We start from the raw sequence: 12,181 nt of genomic DNA, 5'->3' as shown, positions 1-12,181 counted from the left end.
TTAAACCCGTTAAAACGGGAAATTTATCCACAGAACTGTAATGTTATTCTTCAATTTAATTTTAATCTAAAATATTCTGAAAGATTGCTCAGCTGTTTGCCGTCTAAACAAGTATTTAATAATAAATTTTGATAAAGAATAAATTTAATTGGCTAACTTAATACCGAAGAGTACATTTATGTCAAACTTCATTTTGTTTGTTCAGGTGAACCGCAAGGGTTTTTTATATTCCCTTTTCACCCTGACAAAGCGTTTTTTCCGCTCCTTTACGACTTGGCCATTTCCATTTTTCTAGGCGCCTTAGCTGCTTCTGTTTCTGTTTCTGCTCTTTCTCCCGCTTTTTATATCTCCTGCTCATTTTCGTTAATTTGTCATTGTAATTTTATTCGTCGCTCCCCGGCTTTTTCCTACAGTCTTGTGCATAAATCAGCGTTCAGTGAGGCGCTCATAATCAGTCAATGGCCTTGCAAAATTATGCAGCCTGCTGCCTGACCACCCCCTTTCCCTCTCTTCCCTCCTTGTTTATGTATTTTTTTTCACTGCATTTCGTTTTGTTTTATTGCTGTGACAAGCAAGTTCCGCATTTTGCCTTTTGCGGCTGGGCTTTTTACATAATTGATTATCTGGCCTCTGACTAGACTTAAATTTCTGCAGCTCCAACTGACTCTCCGCCTCGATTGCCATTATCATCTTCGTCATAATCAGCAATTGAGCAACTACATATCTTCTCTGCTTCTTTTCTTTTACCTGTTTTCGTCGCTGTCTTCAATTCGATTTGAACTTTCAGAGATTTTCCGTAAACTGCATCTGACAAAGACTGTAATTTTACTTGCTCTACGAACTGTGGAAAAACTTGGGCCAGCGCAAAAGAGAATTGGTTGAAAGAAACCGAGTAAGAAGCAGAAGCACATCGGAGTGGAGTTGGCGTGGAAATGTGCAGTATAGGAAAAGCTTTTCCACTGAACTCAACCAAAAACAACTGCCAAAAACTGACAAAGTGAAGTCGGAGAACTAGTTTCGGGCGCAGTTCTACTTTATATTCGATGTCTCTTTGTCTTATTAGTTTTCCAGTCGTGTTCGTCTTGAACTAATTTGTTTTTTGCCCTGGTTTTGGACAAATGTTTCAAGTTAAGTTTTAAAAAAATCTGTTACTGAAATCGGAAAAAACGGGCCACCCACCGTAACCGACACCGAAAAGCATCTCCAGAAAAGAGCAGTGTGGAGGGTTGAGCAGCTGCCAGCTGAAGGCACATTAATGCACCTGTGCCATATGACAGACGCCATTGGCAGCCTTGCGGATAAAGGATCCGCTGGAGAAAATAATGCTGGCAAGGGGGGACGAGGCGGAGGCCAGGGGGAGTGGATTGGGTAAGCAGTTGTGGGTGCCGACAAGTTGACAGACTGCCAGAGTGTCAGGGGCGAAGGATACCGGGACATTTCAAAGAACTGCCGTTTCGAAGGAATCCGGAAAAAGAAAAACGCCGGATGAAGCGGAAACTGTGAGATATTGAACAGCTCTTTAAGGTCTTAAGTTTGCCAATGCTTATGATTATTTTAACGAGCTTCATCCAGAAAAACCTTTAAGAACAAATTTAATCGTCATTCTATGCAAATCCCCTATAATGCCATGACATTAAATTAGTCTTTCCCTTCGAACATTCCACCAGTCTCAACTAGCAGTCCGTGTCTCCTTCTAGCCCCAAATAGGTGTTAAAATGTGCTTTATAATGACGCATATTTCATATGCAAGGCGAGCATTTGAATCCGCCTCCTCACTGCCCTTCTGTGGCCCACAATCGACAAATGTTTTGCTATTTGTTTTTGCTTGAGCTTTATGCTCTTCCCACGGATGTACAAACAGAAATTTTCACGAGTTTTCATGTAAACACATTTGTTGGGTTTCCCAACATCAAGTTAAAGTTTGCTAGGAGTTGGGTTTTTCTCTAAATGTGTTCTTTTTACAAGTGATGCTGCCAGTTTCGAGATTAGTTTCATTCACAGCTGATTTATTTCTTTATCTAAAACCCCATTTTTTTCTCCCAGTGTATTCCCCACTGGTACTCCCACTCATGCGTATCTGTGTCTTATTTAGCGTTGAATTTGTTGCACTCCCACAGGACTCGATTTGCCATTTGGAACACCTGCGACACGTAGAGCATTTGGCTGTTCCACAGTTGTTGTTGTTGTTGTTGACGTTGTTGTTGTTTGCGCTGCTCCCGACGGCGCCTTCAATTGCTTAGAGGGAATTTAAGAAAATTGTCCTCGTCATTTTTAAACACTGCTGAGAAAGTTTTTTTTTTTTGCCTTAAATGAGGACTGGACAAATTAACTAATTTTATTTACATGCAAATCACATTTTCAAACAACTAAAAACAGCCGCGGCAACAACTTTTCTCCATTAAAATGTTTACAAAATTAAGAAAATTGACAATTTCCGCCGTCCTGGGCGGGAAAAGCTCAAGGAAAATAATACAAATTGAAACTTGCTGGCTGGCGATGGTGCCCCGTGCTCCACCTTTGAGGCTCCTGCAATTGTTTTGGCTGCCCGCGCGCTCTCTCTCCATTACGCAGTGTCCCAGTTTTCTGACACGCCCCTCGAGGGGCGGTAGCGAAAGGAGGGGAGGGGGGCAACCTTTTGCCACGGCAACAACGAGCCGCATATTTAAATTTTAATTAAAATTTTCTCAGGGCCTGCCTGTTTGCCTCCCTTCAACGCGTTGTGTTCCCATTTCGCATTCGCGCGCCTAAAAATATGCAAATAAAAATTGCCTTTGTGCGAGGCTCGTCGGAAGAGAAAAGGGATCCAAAAGGACTGAGTGGGAAGTGGGAAGTGGATCCTGCTCTGATTTCTGATAACCTTTTTGTCGAGGGCTTCGTGACGACCTCAGGGAAAACTGGAGCTCAGAGCTTGTGGTTCTGCAACGAGCGGGAATTAATTATCTCCTGCTGACGCGACAACAGAGCTATCTATAACTGTCGGGTCAATAGCGAAGCCGCATTGTGTTTAATTTAGTCAGTTTAATAGAATACAATCATATTCAAAAACCGCACTTGAAGTTGTGGTTAATGGTTAATGGTTAAAAGATAGTTGATTTTAACTGTTATGTTTTAATAATATCTTATGTGGTATTATTTAGTCTTGTTTTTGTTTTGTGTTAAACTGGTTTTGTAAATGAGAATCAGTTAGTATATTTTTGCTTGTCACATGTGGCTGTGTATCTATAGGATACTATCTATCTATCTTCTATCGAAATGTATGCATCTGGGCACACTTTAAGCAACTTGATTCACGTGCTTGAAATATGTGAAGGAAATTGATATGGCAGTGGCTGCTGTCCTCGTTTCTGCACCCCCCTCAGACGATTCTTCTGCAACTGCAAAGGAAACCTACTCCCCTTGCATTTCGTTCCGTTTTTTCCACAACTTGTTCCTTCTTCTCCCTTTGCTCTTCGAAATCTGTTTTCGACTGGTGGTATTTTTCGGTTAACTCCGAATGGAGTGGGGTGGGGTGTGGGGTGTTGGAGAGGGGGATTGAGGGGTTCGTGTGTCTGCCCCGGTTGTTAGTTGCAATCCACAAAACCGCCAAAACGAACGAGGTAAGGAACCGACTGGGCGGAGGGGGAGCAGGAGCAGGAGGGAGGGAGCCCCGAGAGAAGCCTCTCAGTTCCAGCCACAATTTGCCATGTAAATATTAATACCGGGCTAGACACGGCCGCAAGGGGCACGAGGACGAGGGACACGGAATCGGGGTATACAGCTCCGTTTGCACTCAATTTTTCAAAGCTCGTTTGTGTCGTTAGTTGGTTGGCTGGTTGCCTGGCTGGCTGGCTGGCTGGCTGGCTGGCTTTGACTTGTTCTCTGCTGGTTCTACGGCTCCACTTCTCCAGGTTCCATCCTGTTTTGGTCTATGCAAATAATGAATGCAAAATGCTGCTCTGTTCGAGTGCTGAAAAATCAGCCAAAGCTGCTGGCAGAACACACTAATCCCATTTACTTTATTGAGATGCACTAGAATTCCACAATTAATTTTCCCCAATTTACCTTTCGACTCTTGCAGATCCTGCGAAGCGGAGTGGATAGCCAAGGAGCTCGGCTTGTGAACAGTTTGCATAAGCGTGCTCGCCAAAATGGATAATTTCAATAAAATATTTAACAGTGAAAGTGAAAACGGTTGAAGTTTCAACGCAAATAAAGTACTCGTTAACCCAAAGAATGCAATTTCGAGTGCAGTAATAACATCCAGCCGTCGTCCGGCTGCCCGAACGTAAAGCAAACACAACATATTTTTACATTGATGGACATTCGACCGTAATCAAATAACAACACACAAAGGAGCAAGCCTCTCGGGAAAAAGTCGTTAAGTGCGGCCAAAGTGTATCGGAATATCCTTGTGATAAAAGCGGATTCCAGTGCAGACAATTAAGTGAAAGCCGAAGTGAAACACTCGAAACGCGTGTATTTAAGTGATAGTGGAAAAGTGGGCTTGTGAAAAGCCGAGCCCAGGTGCTCACCAGTAGAATTTAACAGTTAGGGTTAAGCTATGCCAAGGCGCCACTAGGGAAATATGGAAAAGCGGCTCAGCGGCAGTCCCGGAGATTGTCGCGTAACCAGATCCAGCATGGCGCCCGCGCTGCGCCTGGAGCAGAATCCCCGCCAGGAGCCCCATCCGAAGCAGCCGGAGGCAGCCGGCGGCAAGTCCAAGTCCCCCACCCCGCTGCCCGGCAAGTCGCAGGCGGCCCAGCACCACCAGTTCCGCGCCCCGCAGCAGCAGCAGGGCCCCAAGAACCGCAACAAGGCCTGGGGCAAGCGGCAGCACAAGGCCGGCGGCAAGCACAACGCCAGCGCCTGCGTCGGCGCCAGCAGCGCCCAGGCCCAGTCCGCGGGCTCCTCCGCCCCGGCCACGCCCCTCCTGCCCACGGGGGCGGCGGCAGCCCACAAGGCCGATCTCGAGAACATCCAGAACATCCAGAACAAGAATCAGGTTGCCGCCGGTGGCGTCAGTCATCATGGCAACGCCGGAAACGCCCACCACGGAGGCGGTGGCGGCGGCGGCGGTGGCGCCCACCATGCGGGAACGGGAGGCGGTGGACACCACCACCACCACAATACGCGGCTGGCGCAGAACTCCGCCGCGGGAGGAGCCGGCGGGGGAGGAACCATGCAGCTCTACAAGAAGATGCTGACGCACAGGTGAGTGCTGGAATTTTGCAGGATTTCGGAAGGGGATTCCGAAACTAGGCAGGCTGGGATTCCGACCAACTAGGAGAAGATAAACCACGAAAAGGGCTCTAAAGGGAGACAACTAAATTTCCGGAGATCATGGAGTGCTTTTGTTAAAAGGTCTCTATTGCTTTAGCCCACTTACTAAAAGGTTAATCAGGTGACTAATTAGCTTTACTTCGCACTGAAGTATGCATACTTTTCTGTCTTTCAATAAAATTTAGTTTCCTCACAGGGGATCGTAGTTTGTGGTTTCATAAAAGGTAAAATTGTTTTGTTTTTAAGATACATAAATATTGTTTAAATATTCAGGGTTTTGCGGTCATGATTAAGAATCCGTAGTTCAAAATTGGCGTCAAGAGTGATTTTATTAAGATTTTGTCACTATTTATAACTGCTAGGTATTCAATAAGCAAAAGGGTAAAAAAAACAACTTCGACTTTCTGAACTAAGCTTTTATTATTGTTAAATTCGCTGGTTGCTTTTATTATTGTTAAGTTCGCTGGTTGCTTTCTATGGGATGTGGAAATGGATACGTAAATATCAGAGCATATCATGACAATTTAAAATAAAAAGGAGTAGCCAAAATAAATACAGTCAAGTCCCGATAATTCGAAATGCCAAAGGTGATGACTTTTTTTTTACGAATTAGATGGGAATTCAATTTATCGAGATTTCTATTTAACGGGGCTCAAAAATGAAAGAGTCGATTAAACGGGGTTTTTACATTTCACATCATGTTTACATATGTACATATTTAACTTTATTAAAATTAAACAAAAATTATAAGTATGTACATTCATTTGTACGTTTTTTAAATTAAAGCAAAATTAAACAATAACAAAATTATAACAGCGAGAGAAACACCAAATTCATGATGCATAGCGACAAAAAGGCGGCATATCTGTCTGCAAAATCTAACGGTGCTACAAAAAATTTCGCATCGCATTACGATTTATAAGAGGTTACGAAACAAAATTACGATTTATAAGAGGTTCAATATTCTTTGCGTTGCGCCAAATACTTCGAATTAACGAGGGGTCCAAAATGTATGGAATTTTTACGAATTAACGATTTTTTTTCAAGGGAACAGAATTTTTTTTTTTACGAATTTTCGCGATTTTCGATTTAGCGGGGTACGAATTATCGGGATTCGACTGTATTATAAAAGTATTTTTTATGCCTCAAAGCTGGTCTTCAGATCAGGTTAAAAGTCTCAAGTTGAGTCCTTGGCATCTGCAACTCTAATCCGTGTCCTTTTCTTCTTCTTCTTCTTCTTCGATTCTCTCCCAGGGGTCACCACCATCACGTGCTGTGCGCCGGGAACAATGCGAACCACACCTGCTGCCTGGTGACGGGCTGCAACGGCAGCTCGGCGGGCGGAGCGGGAGTGGCCGGGGGCGCTGGCGGAGTGGCAGGGGGCGGGGCAGCGTCCTGCAAGGAGGCGCAGAGCAGCAAGGACACCAGCTCGCTGAGCGGCAACAGCAGCATCGCGGGCAGCGTGGGGGCGGGCAACGCGGTGCACTACTGCTGCGGCCGCTCCAAGTTCTTTCTGCCGGAGAAGCGACTGCGCAAGGAGGTGATTGTGCCGCCGACCAAGTTCCTGCTGGGCGGCAACATCTCCGACCCGCTCAACCTCAACTCGCTGCAGAACGAGAACACGTCGAACGCCTCGTCCAGCAACAATACTCCGGCGACCACGCCCCGCCAGTCGCCCATCACCACGCCCCCGAAGGTGGAGGTGATCATACCGCCCAACATCCACGATCCGCTCCACCTGCTGGATCCCGTCGACTCGATGGAGTACGAGAAGCAGCTGACGTCGCCGATGAAGCGTGGCGGAGGCGGGGGCGGGGGAATGCTGCACCACCGGCAGCACCACCACCGCACGCGGAAGAACCGCAAGCGGCGTCGCTTCGACTCGAACAACACCTCGCACGCAGGGGACGAGGGCGGCGGTGGGGGAGAGCTAGGCGACGAGCCTCTGCCCACGGCCACCTCTTCGCTGGCGGCGTCGCCGGTGGCAGCGCCCGTCAACGTCGGCGGCAGTCTGCTGCTGAGCGAGTCCGCTGCTCCGGCGACAGGCGAAACGGCGGAAACGGGCCACCAGCAGGCGCATGTGCACTCTCCGCAGTCGGCGTCTACGTCGACATCGACCGCAGAAATGCCCACACCTACGCCGACCGAGACAGCGACAGCAACGGCGGCCGAGGAGCAAGTGGAACAGACCGCAGCGCCGACAGCGACGTCGTCGCCGCAGCAACATGTGGCTAATGTTTCGAATGAAGCGCCCTCGGCTGCACCGCCTTCTGCTGCTGCTGAGCCGCCGGCAGATGAGATGCTGCTCAGCTGCTCGGCCACGTCGGCCACAATGGCAGTGGCGTCGACGCTGGCAGAACGTCGGGCGCAGGCCAGCCGAGACCTGAGACTGGATTTAGCGAGCACGTGCTACGGCGTCGGCGGCACGGGACTGAGCTTCGGCAGCAGCAGCGCTGCCAGCGTGGGCAGCGGCGGAGGTGGAGGCAGTGGCAGGAAGAGGAAAATCAGCGAGAGCAACAATTCGCAAAAGAGCAAGGTGAGTATGAACGCGGAACGTGGTGGCAACGAAACTGGTTTTAATGAGTGGGGAGCAGAGAGAGAAAGTTTGTGGATTGTGGAAGGGGCTGGAGGAGGGTGAGGGAGAGCACCCGTTGTTGTTGCGGTTTGGCAGCAAGTCAATCGCTGCTTTTGTTTTGATTGCTTTTGTCAGTTTTCCGTTTCCCGATTTCGGTATTTTGGCTTTGCCACATTGTTTTTGGAAATGACTACCAGATTCCCAAACCCCAATACCACGTAAATAGAAATACATATGTGTATATTATTTAATTCGGCAGACCTAACTAGCAACTATTATAAATTAAAAAATAATATGAATACAAACAAAAAAAATTAGATAACTTAAAAAAAAAAGAAAATTTAGGGAAAAATAAAGCTATACATATTTGCAAAATATCTGATATCAAATCAGTCAGATACTTTGTATTTGTTTACTTGTTTTTCTTTTTGTTTATGTACATATGGTACATACAAATGTAAAAGGCAAAACTAACTCGAGGGTCTGAAGGCATAAGTTCTAATAATAATTATTTTTCTTCTTTAAGTTCGACTCTGTTTAAAGAACGAACAGTCCACTTGAAAAAAAATTGGAATTTGTTTTGTATTCAGATTCAGGCAGTAGCAAAAGCAGAACTATTAAATTTTAGAGTCCAACCAACGGGTACTCAAACAGGAATCGATTACTTTTCCCGCAGAAATTCCATCGACACGATGCCATGGACAAGATCGTCAGTCCGGTGGTGCCGCAACCCGGCGCCTGGAAGCGGCCGCCGCGCATCCTGCAGCCCAGCGGAGCCAGGAAGCCCAACACGCGCCGGTCGACGTCCTTCAGCGAGTCGGAGCTGCTGAGTCCCGTCGAGGAGCTGCCGCCAAAGCAGTTGCCCCTTATCGAAGGTGAGTCCCCTGATCCCCGAAAGAGAGTATCCCCTTTAAACCCGAATCCTGATCTCTGATCTTGCAGTGGAGATTCCCCGGGACGACACGCCCGACCTGCCTGATCACGGGCTGGGCAGTCCGCTGAGCACCACCTCGGCGGCCACCTCGCACACGGCCGGCGAGCAGGATTCCCTGGCCGGAGTGGACACCAGCATGGCCGATGGACCGGCAGTGCCCGGGAGCGCAGCCCAGGCCCCAGTGACCAGTACGCTCATGCTGGAGCCGGCCCTGATTCCCCCGCTCAAGGTGCTGCCCAAGTTTCGGGCCGACGGGCTGAAGTACCGCTACGGCAACTTCGACCGCTACGTGGACTTCCGGCAGCTGAACGAGTTCCGGGACGTGCGCCTGCAGGTGTTCCAGCGCCACGTCGAGTTGTTCCAGAACAAGGACATCCTGGACATCGGCTGCAACGTCGGCCACATGACCATCACGGTGGCCAGGCACCTGGCGCCCAAAACCATCGTCGGCATCGACATCGATCGCGAGCTGGTTGCCCGGGCACGACGGAATCTGTCGATCTTCGTGAGAATCCCCAAGGAGGAGAAGCTTCCGGAGGTCAAGGTGGAGGTGACGGCCGAAGGGAAGGCGGACTCAACGCCGCCCGAGAAGGCGGAAGCCAATTGCGAGGAGGACGCTTCGGGAGCTGCTCACAAGAAGACGAGACGCGGCAAGAAGCGACGCAAGGTGCAGCAAGCAGCCCTGCACCAGCATCACCATCACCACCACCACCATCACCACCACCATGACCTGGAGCAGCTGCAGCAGCAGCAGAAGCTGGACGCCCTGCTCGTCAAGCCGCACGAGTTCTTCCCCATCTCGTTCCCGCTGACCTACGGCGGAGTGCCCCATCTGCCGCTGGCGGGCAAGTCGCCGCACATGCTCGGCAACAAGAATTTGTTCCCGGCGAACGTCTTCTTCCGACACACCAACTATGTGCTCAAGGACGAGTCGCTGATGGCCAACGACTCGCAGCAATACGATCTCATCCTGTGTCTCTCCGTCACCAAGTGGATCCATCTCAACTTCGGGGACAACGGCTTGAAGATGGCCTTCAAGCGCATGTTCAACCAGCTGCGTCCCGGCGGCAAGCTCATCCTTGAGGCCCAGAACTGGGCCAGCTACAAGAAGAAGAAGAACCTAACGGTGAGTTAGTTAACTACATTTTCCCCTTACTTCTTCCTTATGAAGAGCACTTGGTAACGCTTATCCTTGTCCACCATTGCAGCCGGAGATCTACAACAACTACAAGCAGATCGAGTTCTTCCCCAACAAGTTCCACGAGTACTTGCTCAGCTCGGAGGTGGGATTCAGCCACAGCTACACTCTCGGAGTGCCGCGGCACATGAACAAGGGATTCTGCCGACCCATCCAGGTGGGATACTGATTAGTCTGTTGGTCTATTTGTAAACTAACCATTGCCCTTATGTCTTACCCCCATCAGCTGTACGCGAAGGGGGACTACACGCCGAACCACGTGCGCTGGAGCGACGCCTACTACCCGCAGACCCCCTACGAGGCGTACCGCGGCATCTACGCGACCCTGCCCGCCCATCGGATGGGCGGCGGGGGCAGCAGCGCGGGCGGCAGCCACAGCGGGCACGCCCACCTGCTGCTCAGCAGCTCCAGCCGGTCGCAGAACTACGACACGCCGCACTACGCGGGCAGCGCCTCGGGCTCGGCCAGCTGCCGGCAGACCCCGATGTACCAGCCGACGTACAACCCCCTGGAGACGGACTCGTACCAGCCCAGCTACGACATGGAGTATCTCAACCACATGTACGTGTTCGCCTCGCCGCTCTACCAGACCGTCTGGTCGCCGCCGGCCTCGCTGCGCAAGAGCAGCTCGCACACGCCGGTCTTCGGGAGCGTGCGCGACGCGGAGCTGGACGGCGAGGGCAGCGGGGGCGGGGGCAGTGGCGGCGGCAGCTACCACCGGCACGTCTACCCGCCGAACGACGACACCTGCTCGCCGAACGCCAACGCGTGCAACGCGTTCAACTCGATCCGCGACGCGGACACGGACGACTCCAACCAGCTGCCCGGGGGCAGTCGGCGACATGTGTACGCCACCAACTGCGGGGAGAGCTCCTCGTCGCCGCAGGTGAATCACCACGAGGCGGCCGGCGAGTTCGTAGACGCCCTCATGGACGACGAGCAGAAGTCCTCGACTGGCGGCGGAGGGAACGGCGGAGCGGCCGATTGTGATCTGTCGGATGCCTAGAACATGTCGGATGGCCTGTCCAAGAGGAAAAATGTGTCAAAAAGAAAAAAATCGAAAAAACCGAAAAAGCTTAAGAAGACCACAAGGGGTTTTCGAAAGGAATTCAAAAAAAATTCAATGTAACCGTAAACAAGACGCTTATGATTTTCTATGGTATAATGTGCGTATATATTTTTATATATTGTAATTTAACGGAATGAATATATATACAAATATATACAGATCTATATATACAATTTGAACAGAGATGCATGTGTTTAGGTACATATATTGTAGTCTTTATAAATAAGGCTATTCATTTTTGCTAAAATGCTTTATAGTGAACACTTGATTTGATCCTGTTGGCAGTTCAATTGTAATCCTAGTTTTAAATCCACCATAAGCAATACAAACACAAACACGCTCACACGTATATACATATGTAGGTACATATACAGGCACACCCACCAACACTCACCAACACATACGACAAGCTGTAGCTTTAAATAACTTACTATACTGTGCTATAAAATGTTTTGGAAACGTGAAAACATCCCATGAAATTCAACTATTTTTGATTAACATTTTGGCGAAGCAAAAAATATGAAAATGCTGCAAGGGAATGTAAAAACAAAATCTAAATAAAGCAAACACACTGGCAAAGCAAAGAAAATACAATACGTTATAATATTAAGCCTTAAGCACGTGAGAGTATGCTTAAAATTATTTACATTAGGTTACGCAGTGGTTATAGCTAAGCAAGTGTAACATTAAATTTCAAGTATCATCAATAGCAAGAATCGATCTTCCCCCATCCCCTCTCCACCTTCTACGAGGTAAGCGGAACTTAAGTTATGTCTGCTATGTTTTTGAAACATTTTAATGGAATAATTTACTCTTTTCTGAGAAAATGAAAATTTATGTAGTCGAAAGAATTAAAAAGATATCTAAATAGAAAATAAACAATATTATATTGAAATTTTGACAAATATGTTTTTTGAATTTGGGGATTTGGGACCAATGGACTGCTTTTAAGATTTTTGAACTCTTATTTCAATTAATCAGCGGTCCTCTTCAAATCGACCATTTTTAAAGTGTTTGAAATTCAGTCTTGAAATTCTTTTTGGCCTCTTTATTTTTAGATTTGTCACTTTTTTTAGTTTTGGAAGAAAAATCGAGTTTTTTACTACTGTGGTTGAGGGGCCTTTTTAAATTTTAACAGCTCCGCGG

At 48.3% G+C, this 12,181-nt stretch overlaps 1 protein-coding gene across 3 annotated transcripts in view; it reads left to right on the top strand.

The window, feature by feature from the left end:
- The window catches only part of LOC108094294 (7SK snRNA methylphosphate capping enzyme bin3), a 37,697-nt gene extending 25,767 nt beyond the window's left edge, over window positions 1-11,930 (top strand). For all 3 annotated transcript variants that reach the window (XM_017194798.2, XM_017194799.2, XM_017194797.2), the window contains 6 exons: window positions 4,058-5,190; window positions 6,514-7,795; window positions 8,511-8,709; window positions 8,777-9,894; window positions 9,977-10,123; window positions 10,193-11,930. In XM_017194798.2, coding sequence (XP_017050287.1) covers window positions 4,565-5,190; window positions 6,514-7,795; window positions 8,511-8,709; window positions 8,777-9,894; window positions 9,977-10,123; window positions 10,193-10,972 — 4,152 coding nt within the window. In that variant the 5' untranslated portion in view covers window positions 4,058-4,564 and the 3' untranslated portion in view covers window positions 10,973-11,930. The remainder of the gene's footprint in view (window positions 1-4,057; window positions 5,191-6,513; window positions 7,796-8,510; window positions 8,710-8,776; window positions 9,895-9,976; window positions 10,124-10,192) is intronic.
- The last annotated feature ends 251 nt before the right edge of the window (window positions 11,931-12,181 follow it).

Source organism: Drosophila ficusphila, unplaced genomic scaffold (assembly GCF_018152265.1).
Source record: "Drosophila ficusphila isolate 14025-0441.05 unplaced genomic scaffold, ASM1815226v1 contig_414, whole genome shotgun sequence".
Classification (NCBI taxonomy): domain Eukaryota; kingdom Metazoa; phylum Arthropoda; class Insecta; order Diptera; family Drosophilidae; genus Drosophila; species Drosophila ficusphila.
The sequence above is the reverse complement of the archived record's forward strand: the minus strand, read 5'-3'. Positions and strand labels throughout refer to the sequence as shown.